The sequence below is a fragment of the Oncorhynchus mykiss genome, chromosome 16 (genome assembly GCF_013265735.2).
Source record: "Oncorhynchus mykiss isolate Arlee chromosome 16, USDA_OmykA_1.1, whole genome shotgun sequence".
Lineage (NCBI taxonomy): Eukaryota > Metazoa > Chordata > Actinopteri > Salmoniformes > Salmonidae > Oncorhynchus > Oncorhynchus mykiss.
In genome coordinates this window covers 44,555,009-44,579,805 of record NC_048580.1, presented here as the reverse complement: position 1 = coordinate 44,579,805, position 24,797 = coordinate 44,555,009, and the positions used below count along the sequence as shown (strand labels likewise).

Genomic DNA, 24,797 nt, shown 5'->3' with positions numbered 1-24,797 from the left:
ACTGTGCAGCCGTCTTCATCGACCTGGCCAAGGCTTTCGACTCTGTTAATCACCGTATTCTTATCGGCAGACTCAACATCCTTGGTTTCTCTAATGACTTCCTCGCCTGGTTCACCAATTACTTCTCAGATCGATTTGACACACTGAACTCTGAGGCCCTGTTGTCCGAACCTCTGGCATTCTCTATGGGGGTGCCACAGGGTTCAATTCTCAGGCAAACTCTTTTCTCTGTATATATCAATGATGTCGCTCTTGCTGAGGGTGATTCTTTGATCCACCTCTACGCAGACGACACCATTCTGTATACATCTGGTCCTTCTTTGGACACTGTGTAAGCAAACCTCCAAACAAGCTTCAACGCCATACAACACTCCTTCTGTGGCCTCCAACTGCTCTTAAATGCTAGTAAAACAAATTGCATGCCCTTCAACCGATCGCTGCCCACACCCACCCACCCGAACGGGAAATCGCTACTCTGGACGGTTCTGAACCTAGAATATGTGGTCAATTATAAATACCTAGGTGTCTGGTTAGACTGTAAACTCTCCTTCAAGACACACATTAAGCATCTCCAATCCAAAGTTAAACCTAGTATCGGCTTCCTAGTTTGCAACAAAGCCTCCTTCACTCATGCTGCCAAGCATACCCTCGTAAAACTGACCATCCTACCAATCCTTGACTTTGGTGATGTAATTTACAAAATAGCCTCCAACACTCTACTCATCAAATTGGATGCAGTCTATCACAGTGCCATCTGTTTTGTCACCAAAGCCCCATATACTACTCACCACTGCGACCTGTGTGCTCTTGTTGGCTGGTCCTCGCTAAATATTCACCGCCAAACCCACTGGCTCCAGGTCATCTATAAGTCTTTGCTAGGTAAAGCTCCGCCTTATCTCAGCTCACTGGTCACCATAGCAACTCCCACCCATAGCACGTGCTCCAGCAGGTACAGTGCCTTGCGAAAGTATTCGGCCCCCTTGAACTTTGCGACTTTTTGCCACATTTCAGGCTTCAAACATAAAGATATAAAACTGTATTTTTTTGTGAAGAATCAACAACAAGTGGGACACAATCATGAAGTGGAACGACATTTATTGGATATTTCAAACTTTTTTAACAAATCAAAAACTGAAAAATTGGGCGTGCAAAATTATTCAGCCCCCTTAAGTTAATACTTTGTAGCGCCACCTTTTGCTGCGATTACAGCTATAAGTCGCTTGGGGTATGTCTCTATCAGTTTTGCACATCGAGAGACTGAATTTTTTTTCCCATTCCTCCTTGCAAAACAGCTCGTGCTCAGTGAGGTTGGATGGAGAGCATTTGTGAACAGCAGTTTTCAGTTCTTTCCACAGATTCTCGATTGGATTCAGGTCTGGACTTTGACTTGGCCATTCTAACACCTGGATATGTTTATTTTTGAACCATTCCATTGTAGATTTTGCTTTATGTTTTGGATCATTGTCTTGTTGGAAGACAAATCTCCGTCCCAGTCTCAGGTCTTTTGCAGACTCCATCAGGTTTTCTTCCAGAATGGTCCTGTATTTGGCTCCATCCATCTTCCCATCAATTTTAACCATCTTCCCTGTCCCTGCTGAAGAAAAGCAGGCCCAAACCATGATGCTGCCACCACCATGTTTGACAGTGGGGATGGTGTGTTCAGCTGTGTTGCTTTTACGCCAAACATAACGTTTTGCATTGTTGCCAAAAAGTTCAATTTTGGTTTCATCTGACCAGAGCACCTTCTTCCACATGTTTGGTGTGTCTCCCAGGTGGCTTGTGGCAAACTTTAAACGACACTTTTTATGGATATCTTTAAGAAATGGCTTTCTTCTTGCCACTCTTCCATAAAGGCCAGATTTGTGCAATATACGACTGATTGTTGTCCTATGGACAGAGTCTCCCACCTCAGCTGTAGATCTCTGCAGTTCATCCAGAGTGATCATGGGCCTCTTGGCTGCATCTCTGATCAGTCTTCTCCTTGTATGAGCTGAAAGTTTAGAAGGACGGCCAGGTCTTGGTAGATTTGCAGTGGTCTGATACTCCTTCCATTTCAATATTATCGCTTGCACAGTGCTCCTTGGGATGTTTAAAGCTTGGGAAATCTTTTTGTATCCAAATCCGGCTTTAAACTTCTTCACAACAGTATCTCGGACCTGCCTGGTGTGTTCCTTGTTCTTCATGATGCTCTCTGCGCTTTTGACGGACCTCTGAGACTATCACAGTGCAGGTGCATTTATACGGAGACTTGATTACACACAGGTGGATTGTATTTATCATCATTTGTCATTTAGGTCAACATTGGATCATTCAGAGATCCTCACTGAACTTCTGGAGAGAGTTTGCTGCACTGAAAGTAAAGGGGCTGAATAATTTTGCACGCCCAATTTTTCAGTTTTGGATTTGTTAAAAAAGTTTGAAATATCCAATAAATGTCGTTCCACTTCATGATTGTGTCCCACTTGTTGTTGATTCTTCACAAAAAAATACAGTTTTATATCTTTATGTTTGAAGCCTGAAATGTGGCAAAAGGTCGCAAAGTTCAAGGGGGCCGAATACTTTTGCAAGGCACTGTATATTTCACTGGTCATCCCCAAAGCCAACACCTCCTTTGGCCGCCTTTCCTTCCAGTTATCTGCTGCCAATGACTGGAACGAATTGCAAAAAATCACTGAAGTTGGAGACTTTTATCTCCCTCACTAACTTCAAGCGTCAGCTTGAAGAGCAGCTTACCGATCGCTGCAGCTGTACACAGCCCATCTGTAAATAGCCCATCCAACCAACTACCTACCTCATCCCCATATTTGTTTTTGTTATTCTGCTCTTTTGCACACCAGTATCTTTACTTGCACATCCTCATCTGCACATATATCACTCCAGTGTAAATTGCTCTATTGTAATTATTTCGCCACTATTTCACTATTGGCCAATTTATTGCCTTACCTTCTTACTTCATTTGCACACACTGTATGTTTGTTTATCCTATGTGTAACTCTGTGTTGTTTCTGTCGCACTGCTTTGCTTTATCTTGGGCAGGTCGAAGTTGTAAATGAGAACTTGTTCTCAACTGGCCAACCTGGTTAAATAAAATAAAATAGTCCAGACACAATCCCCCAAGCTCAATCGCTCAGCGTATGCGTGTCAGGATTAGTGTAAAGGGGAGGTATAGAGGGCCCATATATCTCAGATTTAGCTAGAAGGGCCAAATGGAGGTTGCCTGGCTGGTTGGGAAGCAAAAACAACTGTGGGATCTGGCTTTCATACAGACATCAACACACATAAATTAATGATAAGAGACATCTTCCCTCCCGCTCATAATCCTCTCCCTCCACTCCTCCATGGTTGGTTTACCCCGAGCAGCGATGGGAGGACTTGGTCTCTCTCCAGGCCAGGAGCAGAGCCCATGGGGCTTCTAACATCTGCTATGGTAACCTTGTTTGCTATGGCAACAGGGCCAATAAAGAGAACTACTCTCACTGTTTTTCAGTGAGTGCTGTATCAGCTCCAACAGGGGAGCTACATGGGAGAAGAACCCATTATGTGTTTGTGGGGTTTATGAATGTACCATACGTTTTTAGGTCTGCACATTTGGGTGTGTGCGTTCATAGCGATAGTGGTGGTGGCTCATCGTTAAAATGACCTGCGATTTATAAATACAATTTACCTCCCTTGAACTCTCAATATAAAAAAAAAACCTGATTGTGTACGGTCGTGAAATACACACTTTCGGGGATGGTACACACGTATTTATGGATATGTAGATACTATAGACAGTCACGTTGTACATATATCAAGTATGTCAAGTCAGTGACCTCATCCAGTGACATACACCGCTCCCCTAAGACAACATAACCGTGGAGTCAACCTCCTCATCATAGATCAACCCATCAGAAATATCTACAGACACGTCTTTTTAGTCTGTCAGGCTGATCCATGGCTGTCCTCTCCTCTTACTTGGCCATAGAACCTTACTACTAACTACTGTATCATGGGCCAACAGTGTAATTGCGGTTGATGGGTCAGGCCACAGCCACGCTGTAGAGGCAGACCACAGGGACCAGGCCCCTGTCACGGCCACACTGCAACCCATGATTTAGTGGCCTATGGCGGCCATGCCTCATCACCACACTGTGATACATGCTAAAACAGACAGGGTAGCATTGGCTGTGGTTTGCTGAGTGTATTGAAGAGATTGTGGCCACCGCCTCACACTAGGTCAATGGTTTGACTTTCACTGGTTTTCAGGCTCAATGCTCCAAGACCTCCAAAACAAAACATACTCATACAGGAAAGAAGAAACAGTGTGTGTTTATGTGGAGTGTGATTTTTTTAGCGCACCTGTGTGTGTGTGTGTGGGCTGAGAGCAAGCTCATGTGGTGGTCTGACACGGTAGTGGAGTGTGGGGGCTAACGGAAGGGCTTGGCTGTGGGGTAGGTAAGATTTCTCAATCAGACCTCAGCTGTGCAGTGTCCACTGAAGCCTCACTCCCAGACGTGCTTAACACATTCCATGCTCGCTTCGAGGCAGACGATACTGAGCCGTCCAGGAACGCTCCGGACGACCAGGTGTTTTCGATCTCCGAGGCCGACTTGAGGAAAACTCTCAAAATAATCAATACTCACAAAGCCACCAGCCCAGATGGCCCCTTGCGTGTGCTCTGACCAGCTGATGGGCGTCTTCTCAGAACGTTTCAACCTGCCCCTGTCCCTGCTGTCCCCACTTGCTTCAAGGAGACCACCATCGTCCCAGTGCCCAAGAAGACCAAGGTGACATGTCCAAATAACTATCGTCCCGTCCCACTCACTCCGGTCATTATGAAGTGCCTTGAGAGGCAGTTCATGGACCATATCAAGGCCAGCATGCCAGGCACACTGGATCCACTCCAATTTGCCTCCCACTCCAACAGAACCCTGGGAGATCCATTTCTATCGCTATTCACACGGCCCTAACACATCTGGGCAAGAAGAACACCTATGTGAGAATGCTGTTCATTGACTACAGTTAATTATTCCAAAACTCCATCCCACCAAAACAGGCTGAAATTTCAAGCAGTCTTTTCAAACAGCTCTTACACTAAAAGGGCATTGTCAATTTCATGGTATTATTCCAACCTCAGTGTGTAAATGTGTATATAAAACACAGGAAATTCACATTTTTGACTGCACTGAGCCTTTGTAAACATTGAGTTAATTCCCAGCTAAGCCAATTAAATTGTATAACCTGCTCTGCACAATGTCAAGATTGAATTGTAGCACATTTTACAGGGCTTAGTGTGCAGTTCTGTACACACGCTATCACTGTGGCTACTTGGCAACTATTAGCCAAGGAAAATATTGAGGTAATGCTTTAAACTTGTTGACAATGCTAGCTAACTAGAACTAGCTAACTTTCTAAACCTTACAAAGAGGTTGGCTAACATCCTCATCTGTGGTTGGCAGTATGTTCAATTCTTAAATTCATCGCAATAGAAGAAAAAGGAAGTTATTAAGATAAATAACATGTTGTGGTGTGCTCATAAGCTCTGATTATGCTTCAGCGTTGGGTAGATAACTGTTCCCGTTATAGATAGGGCTTTACAAACCACACTTGTTTCCACCCACATCAGGAAGTGTTTAAACTGTTAACTTGCAGTGTAAAGTTAGTGCCGGTTAGCCATACACAGATGTTTTTATTTATTTGATTTTATGTGTGTTTTACAAAACAGTGTTTTGCTAAATGTACGTGACATATGCTAAGTTTACCTCTTTGAGCCAGTGCCCAGAAAACAGTGGTTATCTTCATGTACTGTACCATATCTCAGTAAACCTGCTTTTAACAACTTGTACACACGGAGACAAGCACAAGGCCTCCGCTGTGTTAGGGTAGAATAATACGTGTGCCTTTGTAAGTGTAACTAGATATCCCAGCTGAGGGGTATTGACGGTTGTAGAGCATGGCCAATCCTTTCAGATGGAGCGTTAGCCTGCATTCTGGAGCCTGGGTGACGATGAGTTTGTACTCTAGAATACCAGCTCACACACTAGCCTGTTAGTGATCCCTCCGCGCGCCAATCTCTTTAGCGGGGTCAATTTGACAACACCCAGTGAAACTGCAGAGTGCCAAACTCAAACTACAGAAATATCCACATTCAAGATAACTGAAAATATAAGTGTAATAGATCAAAATAAAGCTTAATTTCTTGTTGATCCAGCCGCAGTGTTTAAAATTTCAAAAAGGCTTTACGGCGAAAGCAGACCATGCGATTATCTGAGGACAATGCCCCGCACACAAATACATGAACATAATTTTCAACCAGGCAGGTGGTGACACAAAAGTCAGAAATAACGATATAATAAATGCCTTACCTTTGAAGATCTTCTTCTGTTGGCACTCCAAAATGTTCCAGAAACATCACAAATGGTCCTTTTGTTTGATAATGTGCTTCTTTATATCCCCAAAATGTCTATTTATTTGGCACATTTAATTCAGAAATACACCGGTTCCAACTCGCACAACATGACTACAAAGTATCTAATAAGTTACCTGTAAACTTGGTCCAAACATTTCAAACAACGTTCCTAATCCAACCTAATCCAACGTATCCTAAAATGTAAATAATCGATACAATTTAAGATGGGATATACTGTGTTCAATAACGGATAAAAATAACTTGAAGCGCGTTCCAGTTCACGCGCACCAAACAGAGTCCACTTGGCTTGACACTCACAAAGAACAACAGTATTTCTTCCTTTCTCAAAAGAAAAACAAAACCAATTTCTAAAGACTGGTGACATCTAGTGGAAGCCATAGGAACTGCAACCAGGTTCCTTTTAAATAGAGCTTTCAATAGAAAAACAATGGGAAATACTATGTCAGTCCCCCCCCCCCCCCCCCCCCCCCCCGGATGGTTTGCCCTCAGGGTTTCACCTGCCAAATCAGTTCTGTTATACTCACAGACATTATTTTAGCAGTTTCAGAAACTTTAGAGTGTTTTCTATCCAAATCTACTTATTATATGCATATCCTAGCTTCTGGGCCTGAATAACAATAACAGGCGGTTTACTTTGGGAATGCTTTTCATCCGGACGTGAAAATACTGCCCCCTATCTCTAAGAAGCTAGCTCATCTGCCCATAGGAACAATGCTGAAATTGCTCAACATTTGGACAGATAAATCATATCAAATGATTTTCAAAATGTACTTGCTCGTTATGAATCAGCATTCTAGGGTAGGCTTAAAGCAACATTTGTCAGTTATCTTGTAAATGTCCACTCTGGCCCCAATAGCAAGTGTAGAACCAATAAGCCTATAGCAACCGTAGACTCCAACAATAACAAAACATGATAAAATAGGCCTAAATAAATTGACCTCATAAAATAAATTATACAGTTTCACTTGACTTTACCAACATCCAGGCTTGCCTAACTAATCTTATTTTGTAAATGTGATTTTTTCCCTGATGGTCGGTGTAGAGTCAGGGGTCCTGAGTTTAGAAGGTAGGGTTTATTTGTGCAGTCTGTAGAGGCTAGTACCACACACTTTGACCATTAACTACCTAGGGTTACTGAGCAAACAGACAAAATCAGTCCACTGTTGGGGTGGTCAGTGGGCTGAGGCACAGGGTGGCAATCACGGGGGGCCAGGCTGGGTTAATCTGCCTTCCACCCCCGGACCACATTCACACAAACACACCACCCACCTGCTAAAAAAGTCAACCCACAAATTAGCCATCTGAATCTGGGGTGTATAGCTGTGTTAGCATTAGGTGGTGACACGTAGACCTACACGTACACCTAAGTTACCACAGACAATTTTTTTGAGAGTGCCGAGATACTTTATGAAAGGAAAGTAACACTAAATAAAGAAGTGTTTGAGCTCTCCCTTCTGTGAGGTATACAAAGGCCTTGGATCAAGGCTACATACACTATATACACAACAGTATGTGGACACATACTGCCTTACTGAAGAGCTCTGTGACTTTCAACATGGCACTGTCATAGGATGCCACCTTTCCAACAAGTCAGTTCGTTAAATTTCTGCCCTGCTAGAGCTGCCCCGGGAAAACTGTAAGTGCTGTTATTGTGATGTGGAAACATCTAGGAGCAACAAAGGCTCAGCCGCAAGGTGGTAGGCCACTCAAGCTCACAAAACGTCACCCCCGACTGCTGAAGTGCGTTGCGCGTAGAAATTGTCTGTCCTCTGGACTCTGGAGCAGTGGAAAAGCGTTCTCTGGAGTGGTGAATCACACTACCTGCCCCAATGCATAGTGCCATCTTTAAAGTTTGGTGGAGGAGGAATAATGGCCTGGGGCTGTTATTCCAATGAAGGGAAACCTTAACGCTACAGCATACAATGACATTCTAGATGATCCTGTGCTTCTAACTTTGTGGCACCATTTTGGGAAATGCCCTTTCCTGTTTCAGCATGACAATGCCCCCAGGCACAAAGCAAGGTCCATACAGAACTGGTTTGTCGAGATCGGTGTGGAAGAACTTAACTGGCCTGTACAGAGCCCCGACCTCAACCCCATCAAACACCTGCGTTATTAATTGGAATGCTGACTGCAAGCCATGCCTAATTGCCCAACATCAGTGCCCGACCTCACTAATACTCTTTTGGCTGAATGGAAGCAAGTCCCCACAGCAATGTTCCAACATCTAGTGGAAAGCCTTCCCAGAAGACTGGAGGCTGTTGTAGCAGCAAAGAGGGGACCAGCTCCATATTAATGCCCATGATATTGGAATGAGATGTTCAACAAGCATGTGTCCACATACTTTTGGTCAGTGTATCTTAGTGTATCTTATCAATGGTATCAGGTCTACATGTTGATTCATGTTGGTTTCTCTCGCCCAGATGAAGTTCACTGTCAAGATTCCATTGATACACCTTATACATCCGATGCCAAAGATTCCCCTGGTGCTGCACCCACAGACGCCCCAGGTGCTGCACCCACAGACGCCCCAGGTGCTGCACCCACAGACGCCCCAGGTGCTGCACCCACAGACGCCCCAGGTGCTGCACCCACATACACACCGGGGGCTGCACCCACAGACGCCCTGGGTGCTGCACCCACAGATGCAACAGGTAAGATCCCTGACCAAAGTCCACATCAAACCTTTGAAGTCAGTAGTTAGGCCTATATGCTATGGAGGATCCAAGGAGATGACAATGGATCATGATTTTAAGATGGGCTTTTACTGCGCCTATTAAAATGATAGGAAAATAATATTGATAGAAGTAGAGACTTTGTATAGCTCTGGATAATGACTATAGGGTAGAGTAATGAGTATAATACCTTTCCATTAACCAATGGTCAATCATCTATAAGTGAATTACATTCCACCCATTCGTAATGCATTTAATGACATTTATAACCTCAGCAGAGCTACTAGGCCTAGTGCTCAGAGTTCTAACGATCGCACTGCTCTGCCGGTTTAGGAGTCGCAGCCCACGCAGACGACACTCAAGGTACTGATGTTTATTATTATTTTATCTGATAGTCCTCTTACTTTTTGTTCTTCATTTCCTTCTCTCTATTTAAAGAACATCGAACTAGATACGAATTGTGTTGATAAAGAAAGATGTCGCGAAAACCGAACAGAACTCGTCCCCAATAACAGTCTTCCTCCCAAATGAACTTCAATCCACTTGACCATTCGTTTGGTCACCTCCCTTTCACAACTGTCGGTTTGTTATTATACGTTGTCCTGTCCACCTGTCCAGTAAGTTTGTCTCTACCAGTACCTGTTGCATGTTTGTTTGTTTTCTTCTTCACCTCCATTGTCTTCCATCAGGTGACTGAGTTAGGATAGGTCAGAAACTAGGGTTGTGATGGGGCATGTGGGTGGGATTGTGAGGATTCTGGAGGGTGGTCAAGGGGACTGGGTATTCAGAACTGTATGTTTTCAATTAAAAAAAAGTTTAAAAAAAACAGGTACTGATGCCACCATCGAACCCCAAGCCCCTGTAGACGACAAGGCCACTACTGTCACTAACTCCACAGCTGACAACACTTCTGGGACCAGTACTCCAGTACCAGACCAGGACACTACCTTCACTCCAGTACCAGACCAGGACACTGCCTTCACCTCCATGGTGCCAGATCATGACCCCTTAGCCACAGGTGACACCTCTGGCACCACAGCTGGACCTGGTGTCGACACACAGGGCACTGAAGCTACTGATGACCCAGGCGCACCTGTTGTGCATCAGGCCCCTGTTTTTGTTCTTGTGAGTAATACCCAACTACATCGTGGTGGGGAATGCCTATAATGCATTTAGATGCTGTATCATATTAACGTGCTAAAAGAAGGCTCAAGACAGTACATTTCTTTCAAATTCCCTGTATCATAATTCAATGTAAAGGGGCTGCTGCCAATATACATAGACTTGAAATCACTGGCCACTTTAATAAATGGAACACTAGTCTCTTTAATAATGTTTACGTATCTTGCATTACTCATCTCATATGTACTGTATATACAGTATTCTATACTATTCTACTGTATCTTAGTCTATGCCACTCTGACATTGCTCAGATATACCATATATTTATATATTCTTAATTTCATTCCATTGTGTGTATTGGGTGAATGTTGTGAAATTGTTAGATATTACTGGTTAGATATGACTGCACTGTCGCAGCTAGAAACACAAGCACTTCGCTACACCCAATAACATCTGCTAAACACCTGTGACCAATCAAATTTGATTTGATTTGAGGGAATGTAGCAGATGATTAGTGAATGGAGAGATACGTTTACAAAACTGATGTCAATTACTGAGTTGAAAGCTTTATGCCGTCTCTGTCTCTGCAGCCCACTGTTGAGTGTGTGGACAAGGAGGCAGTGAAGGACAAAGACACAGTCAAGGTGGAGCTTTCTTCAGAAACTAGCTGTGTGAGTATCGACATGTTTTACTGTTGTTATGAAATACATCCTTATGGGCTTTTCACATGCCCTATTAGCCTCTGTGGTGTACCACATGACCAGGTCTCATCTGTCACAGTACAGTACAGTCTAAGCCATTAACAAGGGTATACCTGGTACAGTTACCCTCCCCCATCCTCTACCAGTGTATACTGTGCTGTACTCTTTTCCCAACCACAACACTAACAGAGATATCCGCCTGTACCAACCAGCTACCTGTGAGACCGACATACAGACAGAGATAGACAGACAGGAGGAAAAAGTTGTGGCCCCTTACCCCTCAATCCTGGTGCCACATTCCTTTATACCCTGGCCCTTATCTGGCTCCCAGCACCTTGGCCCGGGAGAAAGTCTCTGTTTCATTCCACTTAGCCACGGGAAGATTAATATGTCTCAAACTGCTCGTTGGAAATATGGGTCCTGATAAAGGCAGATGTTTTCTCAGATATTCTTTAGCCGTTCTAAATCATCCATCTGTCTGTCGTCATAGGAGATAAATGAGGATGAGGACTGATGTCTCCTCCCTGGACGCCTCTGTGGGCTTTAGGGGTCTAAGGTCAGTGGAAGAATAGTAGGGGTGTAGCGTGAGTCGCTGGCAACTGACTAGGTATTCCCCTTTCCCTTTCCATTAAATGAGATCCATTCCAAAGAAGAGGAAAATCTCTCAATGAGAAAAATCATGTAATGTGGTCTCAAAAAAATGTGCCCTGTAAATTCCCATGAGAAGCAGTCCCTTTTTCTGAAGAACCAGTCAACACTCCCTATAAATAGCAGCACCTAATAATAACACAATTGTTATAAAGAACAGACACATTCGTCTCACTCAAATGTCAATAGAAAACAGCACTCTCGCAGACCTAGAAATAGAAATGCAGACATGGAGTCGTGGTTTAAGAGTGAGGCGCGACGGAGAAGGGTGACATCTTACGAGTTCCTACCCGAGTTTGCTATTTAGTGACTTTTTTGTGTTTTATCTATACTTTTTTTGTACAGAAAGTTCATACTATTATTACATATGTCAAAGCACTTCTTCTGGACACCAACCTCGATTTTGACTTCAAATCCGACTTCAACTTCTACTAAGCTGTTCCCTTGTTCATGTACGGCCTTAGCCCAAATGACAGGTGATTGGCTAAAGAGTATGGATGGCAGGAAGTTAGTGGGTACAGTGTTGTTAGACGTTAGTGTTTCTTTCGATGTAATTGATCATGTGCTATTGACAGGTAAACTCAAGTGTTATGGATTCACATCCACTTCTCTATCCTGGATGGAAAGCTATCTATCCAGAAGAACACAGATTTCTATTAATGGAAGTTTCTCATACAGTATACACCTAAGCTGTGGGATTCCGCAAGACAGCTGTCTAGGCCCCTTCTGCTACATTTTTACAAATTATTTACCATTTGTAATTTAAAAAGCAAGTGTGGTAATGTATGCTGATGACTACTATGTATAGACAAGAAAATGCATTTACTTTGTCAGGTGATTCAATCTTTGGTCCTGTCACACCTAGAGTAGTGTCCATTAATATGGTCATCTGCAGTAAATATATATCCAGTACCAGTCAAAAGTTTGGACACACCTACTCATTGAAGGCTTTTTCTTTATTTTTTACTATTTTCTACATTGTAGAATAATAGTGAAGACATCAAAACTATGAAATAACACATATGGAATCATATTTCAATACTATTATATATATTTATTACCCTTGTGTTATTATTTTTAGTATATATTTTTTACTCTGCCTTGTTGGGAAGGGTTCGTAAGCAGGCATTTCACGTGCATTGCATGTGACAAATAACATTTTATTTGAGAGGCCCACTGTGATGAACATAGAGATCCGGAACCCTGCTTTAAAAAGTCACTGGTGAGTGAGTGAGTCTCTTCCATTACGCAAAGGCATATGGCGTGGTGAACACACGGATATAACAGCCTACTGTAATGAACACGACGGAAGACAGAGAGCTAGTTTCAAGTGCAGGGCACAGCAGGTGTTTATTGTAAAGGACCACAGGAGGAGGCAGGTAGCTGGGCAGAAGGTCATATACAGGGGATCCAAAAATACAACAGTACAGGCAGGGAAAAGGCTAGTAATGTCGTCCAGGAGATCAGGCAAGAGGTCAATAACAGGAAATCCGATAGGCTAAAATACAGGCAAAAGGCATCGTTAGTGAGGCAGGCAAAAACTATCATACATGGGTGTAAATTACAGGAAACCCAGCGCTCCGAATAGAAGTGTGTCACAAAACAAACAATACCTCACAATGACGGGGTGCAAAGAACTGAACTAAATAGTGTGTGATAATGACATACAGGTGTGTGAACAGGTGATCAGAATTCAGGCGATTGGGATCTGGAGAGTGAGCTGCGTTCAGGGGATCTATGTGTTTGAGAGTGTGAGCTGGAAGGTGGGTTGGAAAGTGAGCTGCGTTCAGGAGATCTACGTATTTGAGAGTGTGAGTCGGAAGCAGACGTTACACCTACAGTAACCTTTAACACTCTGCAAGTCTACTGTGAAGCACCCGAGAGGTATCAACACTACAGAGAGGGAGAGAATGCCGAGAGAATACCCACATTTGTGGGAAAGCAGCAGACGGCTCAAATACTGGCGTCATTGTGTGTTTGGTGTGGTGATGTTCAGATGAGGATTGACATGCCCTGCTTAGGACACCACCAACACAGTCTGAGCAGCCAAGTTCTTTATACTCACTGTACAACAGGGCATGCCAAAAGACTGTAGGGAACCCCGCCTGTCTGTGAGAACAAACAGATTAGAAATCAGTGTTGGGGTTTTAACACATTATAAATAATTGTATGTTTTCTAGTTAAAATAGTGAGCAAAACGATATGTCCGTTAATCTGAAATGTTTTTCCCATAGTCAGTGACCAAGAGAATCATGGAGGATTCAGCCTGGTGCACAGGAGACTGCAACCTTAAACTGTTCCAGGAGGAGAACTCTAACACACTGGTTTTGACACGCTCTAATGGTAGATTTACCTGTATTGTCTGTCGTGCTATAATGTGTTTGATTAATTTGTTTTATTTTGGGGGGGGGGACTTTGAATATTTGAATGATTAGAGTATTTGATTATTGGAAATTGAAAGGTGCCTTTTTCACAACTGCCATTTGTCTCTCCCCTAACAGGTGGAGTCAAAGATTTGTCAGAGAGCCTGAACAGCCAAGACATCAAGGGCCAGGTATGATCCCTGTTAGCACTAGAGATGGAGTGTTCAATACTGTATTTATTCATGTTATACTATGTTTTCTACACGACAATGAATGTACTGTGACACGAGTGCCATGACAGCTTTAGTTAGTTGTTTCATAGCAAACCGCGATAGCAATTTGTTTATAGGAGAGACACAGCGAGTATAAAGAACCAAACGGGAAAGGGAAACACAAGGCCCCTCTTACAAATCACTTTGATTTAATATAAAACCCGGGAGTGAACAGTCCCATCACCAGGGTGAGGAATCTCCCCCAGCTTCCCGGAGTCCCCTTCACCCCAATGACGCCTCTACCAACTGACACAGCTCTGTGATCACAACGCTGGCGAGAGTCCCTCCTCCCCACCATCTCTCTGTGATGTTGTCTTGTCCTGAGTATCCCAGTCTAGGTTACAAACTCTACCTTGGTCCCCTCCTACAGTTATTGAGCCCATTCACTTTAATCACTTGAACAGCCATATTGAAATGTGCCTGAACTAATCATGTCAACTTCTTGCCACTCATTGTCATGCCAATGAGTGAGGCTAAGGTTAAGACGGTTGGTGCTATCATTATTGTCATGCCATGTTTCCAATTGGCTCATTCATCCCCCCTTCTCTCCCCTGTAACGATTCCCCAGGTCGTTGCTGTGAATGAGAATGTGTTCAGTCAACTTACCTGGTAAAATAAGGGTTAAAAAAATAATACAATCAGCAATGGAGTTCAATTGGCAAGAGATCTGGTGGGATCTAGGTTAGCACATTGGCTAGCAAGCAATCCTAGATTCATGAGCAGAGTAGCTAGCTGCATGTCTTTTATTTTTGGAATGTATTTGCTGCATTGCCACTGGCTAGCAAGGTCACCAATTCATTGCCACTGGCTAGCAAGGTCACCAATTCATTGCCACTGGCTAGCAAGGTCACCAATTCATTGCCACTGGCTAGCAAGGTCACCAATTCATTGCCACTGGCTAGCAAGGTCACCAACTCATAGCCACTGGCTAGCAAGGTCACCAACTCATTGCCACTGGCTAGCAAGGTCACCAACTCATTGCCACTGGCTAGTAAGGTCACCAATTAATTGCCACTGGCTAGCAAGGTCACCAATTCATTGCCACTGGCTAACAAGGTCACCAATTCATTGCCACTGGCTAGCAAGATCACCAATTTGAAAACTGTCAATGTCTTCATAATTTACACTTTACTGAATTCACAATTAGTTTAGCTTTCCATCTACACTGCTGATGACAAGATTGTGTACGAAGCTAATGTCTCTGCAAGCCAGCAAAAAATCTACCGTCTATGTCGTAAATGTCTCCTTCTTTGACTGCTTTCAGCATCCGTCTTCATCTGCCAATCTTTTTTAGTTAGCTAGCTAACTTGTTGGTGGCACATTTTGCCCGTTTCTGGTCCATCCACCCACCACTCTTTGAAAGGCAACTTTCCCTGCGAAATCCAATATGTCTGCCAACTGATGAAAGCCTTTTCATCTGTTTAGATGTTCTGTGTTTTTTGTATGTTTGAAAGTCTAATTGCCTGAGAAATGTTAAATATAACATATTTGCAGTAGGGTCACTATGATTATATAACTCAGTATTAACCAGTCATCTGTCTCTCTTATTTATTTCTCGTTTGTTCATTCTCTCTCTTTCTCTCGTTTGTTCGTTCTCTCGATTTACTTTTTGCTCTGTAGCTGGGTGTGGTGAATGCAGCTCCTCAGTGGGGTAAACACTCTTCCACCGTGCTGGTGTCTCTGCTCATCAGTGGCCTGCTGCTGGCTGCTGCCCTCATCGGAGGCTACTGTCTGAAGAAACACTGCAGACACAACGCCAAGGGCATGAGGCTGGTCAGTCATCGTTGTTAGGCTATTTTACTTACAGTCAAATCAAAGTTGTCACGTGTGCCGACTACAACAGGTGTAGTGAACCTTACAGTGAAATGCTAACTTACAGGCTCTAACCAATAGTGCAAAAAAAGGTGTTAGGTGAACAATAGGTAAGCAAAGAAATAAAACAACAGTAAAAAGACAGGCTATATACAGACACTGGTTAGTCAGGCTGATTGAGGTAGTACAGTATGTACACGTAGGGCTATTCACCTGTTTACTGTTGTGGTTGACCGCTGTTTCAATGCATCTAGATTCTAGTTGCAATATGTAGGTTACCCTAGATCTCATTCGTGTATGACCTTAGGGTGGTACCCATTAGTTGTACTGTATTGTATTGCAGCACTGATTAACCTTGAGCATAGGCCAGATACCCCTTAGCTGAAGCTCTACCGGGTTAAATTGTCAATGGCTTGATGTAGATGGTACACTGTGCAGCTTAATGGAGTTTTTAGCAGTGTGTGATTTCATACAATGTTTTCACTGACCTGTGTTCCATTAATTCAACATGCAAAGCTCGGTGCTTTCAATAAAATTGTACATTCCCCAAAAATATAATACACACATTTTGCAGGCAGGTTTTTCTGTTTCATGATATTTCTAACACTCATACAAATCAAAATAATCAAAACACTTAATTTTAGAGGAATTGTTGCCAGCCTTGTAATTTGGAAAGTTTTGGCAAACTGTCACAGAGGAACTTTTATTAATTTTTTCATAAAAAAAAATGTAACCTTGATTTATCTAGGCAAGTCAGTTAAGAACAAATTCGCATTTACAATGACGGCCTACACCGGCCAAACCTGGACGATGCAGGGCCAATTGTGTGCTGCTCTGTGGGACTCCCAACCACAGCCGGTTGTGATAGAGCCTAGATTCAAACCAGGGTGTCTGTAGTGACTCCTTTAGCACTAAGATGCAGTGTTAGACCGATGCACCACTCGGGAGAACTTACAGTAACACTGTGAGTTCCAGCAGCACACACCCTATATAATGAGATCTATACAGCTGTGTGTGTGCGTGCAACGGTTTCATCTCCTTGCCAAAGAGCTACAGCTGTTTTTTTTCTAAGACCACTGAGGTCACATGATAAAAACACTCACCAGGTATGTGCCTTAGAGAGAAACCCAGAGAGTAGAGCCATATTGCGGACGTCACTGCTTTAGTTCAGTCACTACTGTAGCTCAAACCCAACTGCAGCTCAACTCCTCTAAGGGTTTTTGATACTTTCAATCGATTCCAGTGATTATTAATTTTAACATTCAAAATCGGTGGTGTGTACTGTATACAGTAGCATATTGTTAAATATATCCATCCACGTTTGTTTGTAATAGTCCAGCAGCATGTTGATGTTATGTTGATCGTGTTTGTGTTTGCCCAGGCTGAGGATGCGTACCCAGTGGATGAGGAGAACCAGGGGAACACCCTGGTGTCTGTGGCGCCTCTCAACACCCTTGAGACCCGGGAGAAGCCCGCTAACGGGGATTCCCAAGAGGCCGCCAAGACCCAGCCCCCTCCCACCAACGGCCACTCCACCGCCAACTTGGCAGACACAGAGCTGTGAAGACTCCACTAGAACCCCTGGAGAAGAATGAAACTTACCCCTCCATCCCTCCAACACCAACCCTTCCCCTCAGAACATGGCAGAACTCCAGCGACCCCCATCCTACAGTGGACATCAAGGACAAAAACTGCCCCTCATAACCCCAATAACCCCCACATAAACACTCCTTCAGACTCTCCATGTCCCCCACCAACTCCATGGTAAAGACAGATAAGATTGATGATGATAAGGCTTGATACTAATGTGAATGATGATGATGATAATAATGAGGCCGAGGGCTGTATCCCTGTCCCTTGGATGCTTTCGTCATTCAGGCCTGGAGGTTGGGCCGAGGCAGGACTGGGTGGGGAGGGAGGGTTTTACGTTGTTAATCACCACTGGCTCCAAGACAGCGGCTGGGGTCCCATCAACCACGCCATGTGCCCTGCCTGCACGTCATCAGGTTTAAAGCTTCCTTCCAAAAATCCGTTAACCATAAATAGAAGCAAAGCTTCACGTTCAATTCAAATTGGTCCTTAGACCTTAGTTGATCGCAAAAAAAAGTAACATCCTTAAATCTGTTTACAAAGTTCTGAGTGGAATAAAGGAGCGCTCTGAGCTTGTTTGTTCATCTTTGTGCATGCTTGTGTGTATGTGCTTGCTTTTTGTGTATGGGTGTGTATTTGAGCTAGCAATTTTGTGTGCGCAAGACTGTCTGCGAAATGTTTTTGCGTGTGTGCGCCAACTATACATTTTTTTTTCTTTCTCAATTTTGTAAAATGAGTAGACAAGGTGATGGCTTAGGGAGTTAGGTCCCCAGTAGTGGTGAGGAGAGGGGTCCTCTTTTGGCGCTTAATCTCACTGCCAATCTGTAGGAGACGAAGCAGGAAATAGTCTCCCCTTCATTACTGCAAGCTGAACCCAGATCAGCCAATGGTCTGACAGGAGGTAGAAAAAGAAGATCCACACCATGTCACCATGGCAACTGCTGAAAACCACCCCAGACTGATTTGTATAATGTCTGGGTCACAGTGTAGTGTGTATATAAAGAGGTCAGGTGTGCCAATCCAAGTCAGTATTATGATATTTTCAATACCTTTTGTAATGGTATCGAATTAGACACTTAATACATACAGTATTATATTGAACAATGTTATATAATATGCTTCTGTTTTATGTTTTTGTGACTCTTGTGTACTCACACTTGCTTTGTTCTAAGCCACAGAAATCATTTTCACCAGCTTGCCATGCAGACATTCTGTATAGGAAGGAGTGATCATACACAGAAATCATTTTCACCAGCTTGCCATGCAGACATTCTGTATAGGAAGGAGTGATCATACACAGAAAGTACTTGTAGCTTCTTTTTGTTTTTCATTTTATGTCATACGAATTCTGAGGTTAAGGTATTGTTTGGGTCTCTTTTAGTGTGTCTGAAACATGTCTTTAGCCTAGTTGCCCATATACGCAGGTAGCCTAGTGATGAGAGTGTTGGACCAGTAACCGAGAGTTTGCTAGATCGAATCCCCGAGCTGACAAGGTAAAAAAAATCTGTCGTTCTGCCCCTGAACAAGGCAGTTTAGCCACTGTTCCTAGGCCGTCATTGTAAATAAGAAATGTGTTCTTAACCGAGTTGCCTAGTTAAAAAATATACATGTTGCGCAAATGCTTGGCAATACATTTTAGCAGAACTGCATTTAAAACACAGCCCAATCTATTGTTTAAAAGTACACTCGGCATGCATAGCAGGGTGATTTCTTGTTTATAGACCTCTACAAGTAGATGAATTCATATAGTCTACCCTTAAAATCAGGAACTAAGAGGAATGTTACAATTTCCATTATGCATAACATTACATCACTGTTTTTGTTTTATCTAACTGGAGGAATTTGCCATTTAAAAACAACAACATTTGAGCACATAAGTGTTACCTTACTTTCATTTCTACTTTTCAGAAATGTTCTGTATTTTTAACATCTCAAAATTACTGTTAATTCTACTAGCATCCTAAAGTTCAAGAATGGAATTTGGAAAATAAAAGAATGTTTTTATAAAATTTACATTTTGATCTAATTCCCAGTGTAAAGAAAAGTTGTAGGCCTCTTAACCATAACTACATGTATCCACTGGATACCCCCAGTTGCCTTCACTCGGTCTGTCGTCTGCTGTGTTGGAGGGAATGTTGTCGTCTGCTGTGTTGGAGGGAATGTTGTCGTCTGCAGTGTTGGAGGGAATGTTGTCGTCTGCTGTGTTGGAGGGAATGTTGTCGTCTGATGTGTTGGAGGGAATGTTGTCGTCTGCTGGGTTGGAGGGAATGTTGTCGTCTGCTGTGTTGGAGGGAATGTTGTCGTCTGCTGTGTTGGAGGGAATGTTGTCGTCTGCTGTGTTGGAGGGAATGTTGTCGTCTGCTGTGTTGGAGGGAATGTTGTCGTCTGCTGTGTTGGAGGGAATGTTGTCGTCTGCAGTGTTGGAGGGAATGTTGTCGTCTGATGTGTTGGAGGGAATGTTGTCGTCTGCTGTGTTGGAGGGAATGTTGTCGTCTGATGTGTTGGAGGGAATGTTGTCGTCTGCTGTGTTGGAGGGAATGTTGTCGTCTGCTGTGTTGGAGGGAATGTTGTTGTCTGCTGTGTCGAAGGGAATATACAGTCGTGGCCAAAAGTTTTGAGAATGACAAATATTAATATTAATGACAAACTGCTGCCTCAGTTTGTATGATGGCAATTTACATATACTCCAGAATGTTATGAAGAGTGATCAGATGAATTGCAATTAATTTCAGTCCCTCTTTGCCATGCAAATGAACTAAATTCCCCAAAAAACATTTCCACTGCATTTCAGCCCTGCCACAAAAAGGACCAGCTGACATGTCAGTGATTCTCTCGTTAACACAGGTGTGAGTGTTGACGAGGACAAGGCTGGAAATCACACTGCCATGCTGATTGAGTTTGAATAACAGACTGGAAGCTTCAAAAGGAGGGTGGTGCTTGGAATCATTGTTCTTCCTCTGTCAACCATGGTTACATGCAAGGAAACACGTGCCGTCATCATTGCTTTGCACAAAAAGGGCTTCACAGGCAAGGATATTGCTGTCGGTAAGATTGCACCTAAATCAACCATTTATCGGATCATCAAGAACTTCAAGGAGAGCGGTTCAATTGTTGTGAAGAAGGCTTCACGGCCCCCAAGAAAGTCCAGAAACCGCCAGGACCGTCTCCTAAAGTTGATTCAGCTGCGGGATCGGGGCACCACCAGTACAGAGCTTTTGCTCAGGAATGGCAGCAGGCAGGTGTGAGTGCATCTGCACGCACAGTGAGGCGGAGACTTTGAGGATGGCCTGGTGTCAAGAAGGGCAGCCAAGAAGACACTTCTCTCCAGGAAAAACATCAGGGAATGACTGATATCCTGCTGAGGACTGGGGTAAAGTCATTTTCTCTTTTTTTTTTTACCTTTATTTAACTAGGCAAGTCAGTTAAGAACAAATTCTTATTTTCAATGACGGCCTAGGAACAGTGGGTTAACTGCCTGTTCAAGGGCAAATCGACAGATTTGTACCTTGTCAGCTCGGGGGTTTGAACTTGCAACCTTCCAACGCTCTAACCACTAGGCTACCCTGCCGCCCCAATTTTCTCTGATGAATCCCCTTTCCGATTGTTTGGGGCATTCGGAAAAAAAGCTTGTCCGGAGAAGACAAGGTGAGCGCTACCATCAGTCCTGTGTCATGCCAATAGTAAAGCATCCTGAGACCATTCATGTGTGAGGTTGCTTCTCAGCCAAGGGAGTGGGCTCACTCACTTCATTTTTTGCCTAAGAACACAGCCATGAATAAAGAATGGTACCAACACATCCTCTGAGAACAACTTCTTCCAACCATCCAGGAACAGTTTGGTGATGAACGATGCCTTTTCCAGCATGATGGAGCAACTTGCCATAAGGCAAAAGTGACAACTAAGTGGCTTGTGGAACAAATCATTGATATTTTGGGTTCAAGGCCAGGAAAATCCCCAGACCTTAATCCCATTGAGAACCTGTGGTCAAACCTCAAGAGGTGGGTGAACAAACAAAAACCCACAAATTCTGACAAGCTCCAAGCATTGATTATGCAAGAATGGGCTGCCATCAGTCAGGATGTGGCCCAGAAGTTAATTGAAAGCATGAAAAAGAAGGGTCAACACTGCAAATATTGACTCTTTGCATCAAATTAATGTAATGTCAATAAAAGCCTTTGACACTTATGAAATGTTTGTAATTATACTTCAGTATTCCAGAGTAACATCTGACAAAAAAATCTAAAGACCCTGAGGCAGCAAACTTTGTGAAAATTAATATTTGTGTCATTCTCAAAACTTTGGGCCACGACTGTACACAGACAAGGTTATGGCTGGGGGATTATTTATTTTTTAAAGCTCAACACCACTGTAAATCCCATACAGACAATAAGGTCACACAGCTGGTTTGCATAAGCAGTAGTAATGACATCACTTTCACTGTTTGGGTGGGGCAAAGAAAGCATCCCACAACTGTCTCTCTATGTTGGTCGTGATAACCAAGTGCCCGACAGGTTAAGATTGATAGGGAAACCGACAAGTTTATTATTTGCAGTCTCTCTATAGACAGTTTGTAAGATAAGAGAGTAAAATATTGCTCAGCCCACCGTGATATCTACACACCCAAGCTATATTCAGCCTGTACTTTTGGATATAGCACTTTCTGTCAATTTATCTACACGGTTGGTCAACAGATATCTGCCACCCCTCCCAGTACACACCCCTCCCAGTAATCACAAGACACCCATGTGACCCCCCAAAGGGAAAATATTCATCCAAGGCCATTAGTAAGATTATGAATGTGCCCTCATACCAAGAGCCAATGTGTCACAGACACTAGACAAAAGCAAGGCAATGCCTGGGGACAGTCTAATCAACAACTCTTGACTTTATACAGATAGGCCTTTGTCCAGAAGAGGAGTATAAACAGTATATGGCAGTAGAGAGGCAGTATTACAATCACAGTACACAGTAGAGCCATAGCTTATTAGAATGAGAGTATTCTCCGGCACCATAGCTTAGAACACATAAAAGCATGAACATTCTGTCTGTAAATCCGTCTCTCTACTGTTATCTTTTGTATCATCAATAATATTGTCAGGAATCTTGCTCCATATTGAGAAATTGCTGCATGATTTAAACATGATTTCACCAGGTCATTTTTTCTGTAGAGGTGAGGCAACGTTTGGAGAGAAGCCATCTATATTTTACCGGACAGATGTGTCTGGGCTGGGGTGGAGCTGAGTTTTGTATTTACTGTGTGGGAGGACCAGAGGAACCCACCCATGTGAGACAAACGAACGACTGCCCCCTCTCGGAAGTTCAAGGCCGACCGCGGTACTGCAGGCATTGTTAACAGAAAGCAGTAAATGGGAAGAAAATGTCGATCTTCATTGTTCATCTTCGTGTAAATAAATAAAACATTCAAAGACAATCATGTTACCAATAGTTATTTCTAATAAACCAGATGTATGTACTTGAACCGATTATTTTAAAATCGCACACACAAGTAGTTATAAGGATAATTTAGTTGCTAATGGCAGCCTGCAGTACCCCGGTATGCCTTCAACGTGGGATAACCAATGAGAGGTAGCATCACTGAGTTAGCCTGCAACGTTACGGCCACTTCAAGCCATTCACCTTTATACCACTCCATCCCTCTAACCCGGCCCTGTGTGTGACTAGGGTAGTCAGAGATTATGAACACATCTCAACTGGCTGTTTTCATGGCGGGCGGGTCTCCCTTGGTGTAGACACAGCTGTGCGGCACGTCATGTTTTTCCCCTTCCTGCCAAGACGCGCCCCTGACACCCCATCTCCCCTCACTGATGGTAAAATAATATCCGGCAGGAATGGAGGGAGAGGACAGGCCCGTAGCAGGTAAATCTGTCCCATTGGATTAGTGTCGCCAACACGTAATGGCAGAGAAGACTGATGATTCAACCTGTCAAGTAAAAAATGAACTAAATCGTTCCCTAATCCCACTGATATTTGTTTAGGACTATGTAATGTTATAATAGTTACATACTACACACAGACTAAGGCATAGTTGCTCAAGGAATAGTGTGGCAGCACAAGTATGTATCGTCCGTTCAATACTCACCAGTAGTCATTGAAGGTGCGCTCAATACTCACTAGTAGTCATTGAAGGTGGAGTCATGGCAACAACAACTGAAAATAATCAAAAGAGCTCCTATTTTAGATACGGGTGTGTTCGTAAATTCAATCTAGAGTGCCAGAGTGCGCTCTGGGCATGCGTAAAATCAGAGTTTTGTCAGATTGTCTATTCATAAATGCAGAGCGTTGTTCAGAGCGCACACTGGATGCTGTGGCCGAGGAGTAGGGGTTGATCCTCACAACGGCAGTCAAGCACCCAACGCTAACGCGGGCTAGCTGACTAGCTACTTCCATACACAATTTGTACTCGCCCTTGCAGAGCTGGTTAGGGTGTTTTCATGTTATCTAGCGCGTTGGTGACTGTAACTGCTGCTGGCAACAATTTCATTACGCCTTTTGCCGACTTCACTGACACCGGCCATGTTCAATTGGTGTTGAGCGTTCGTAAATGAATCAGTTATCCTGCGCTCTGGCTCTGAAATCGGAGTAGATAGCCAGAGTGAATTTACGAAAGCACCCTACTTCTTGAAATGTATCTCAGCATCAAACACCCTCTTCATGTGCCGGACGTATTGCGTTACATCCCGTGTTTATTTTTGAGACGGATCCGCCCCTATCAGGTTTGGATTGTTTCGTTCAGGAACCTATTTGCCAGTATCCGGTATGTCTCCTGACATGAAACATAATTTTCACTGTTTCTAATCCGAGTTGCCTCCTCTGTAATTCTGATACCCCTTAAAAATATGTAGACTAATGTGAAAACGTTAATTTTCAGCCTGCGCCTGATATTCTAAGAATTGTTTTCTTTTGGGCCAGCCCAGGTTTATGATTTGCGCAACATTGTAGCCTAGAGACCAACTCGTGGCAGTTGCTGTTGTGTGAGAGAGAAGCCTGCCTGTATCACTCACAGAACCAGAATGAGATTAACTTTCTATGATCTCTCTCCCTTTCTCTACTCTGATAGACATGAACCTGCAACTCTCATCTCTCCAGCGTTGCACTTCATCATTTATTTCGTTGTAGAATCATAGCCATGGGAAGGGTACTTCATCATTTATTTCGTTGTAGAATCATAGCCATGGGAAGAGTAC

General features: G+C 43.4%; 1 protein-coding gene and 1 long non-coding RNA gene across 3 annotated transcripts in view; one reads left to right on the top strand and one right to left on the bottom strand.

The window, feature by feature from the left end:
• cd34a (CD34a molecule) overlaps positions 1-19,605 on the top strand; it is a 36,013-nt gene extending 16,408 nt beyond the window's left edge. Inside the window, exons 2-9 of one of the 2 annotated variants that reach the window (NM_001281360.1) lie at positions 8,833-9,063; positions 9,418-9,447; positions 9,914-10,209; positions 10,797-10,877; positions 13,790-13,898; positions 14,057-14,109; positions 15,811-15,963; positions 17,384-17,585. In NM_001281360.1, the coding sequence (NP_001268289.1) occupies positions 8,833-9,063; positions 9,418-9,447; positions 9,914-10,209; positions 10,797-10,877; positions 13,790-13,898; positions 14,057-14,109; positions 15,811-15,963; positions 17,384-17,566 (1,136 nt within the window). In that variant the 3' untranslated portion in view covers positions 17,567-17,585. Of the gene's footprint in view, positions 1-8,832; positions 9,064-9,417; positions 9,448-9,913; positions 10,210-10,796; positions 10,878-13,789; positions 13,899-14,056; positions 14,110-15,810; positions 15,964-17,383 lie in introns of both variants that reach the window. The other variant, XM_021564414.2, reaches the window with a different exon arrangement.
• Positions 19,606-21,924: 2,319 nt separating this feature from the next.
• On the bottom strand, positions 21,925-24,414 carry LOC110492089. The gene is made up of 2 exons (XR_002468949.2): positions 23,693-24,414; positions 21,925-23,533 (listed from the first exon to the last, which is right to left on the bottom strand). It is a non-coding gene; the product is annotated as an uncharacterized LOC110492089 (long non-coding RNA).
• Between the last annotated feature and the right edge of the window lie 383 nt (positions 24,415-24,797).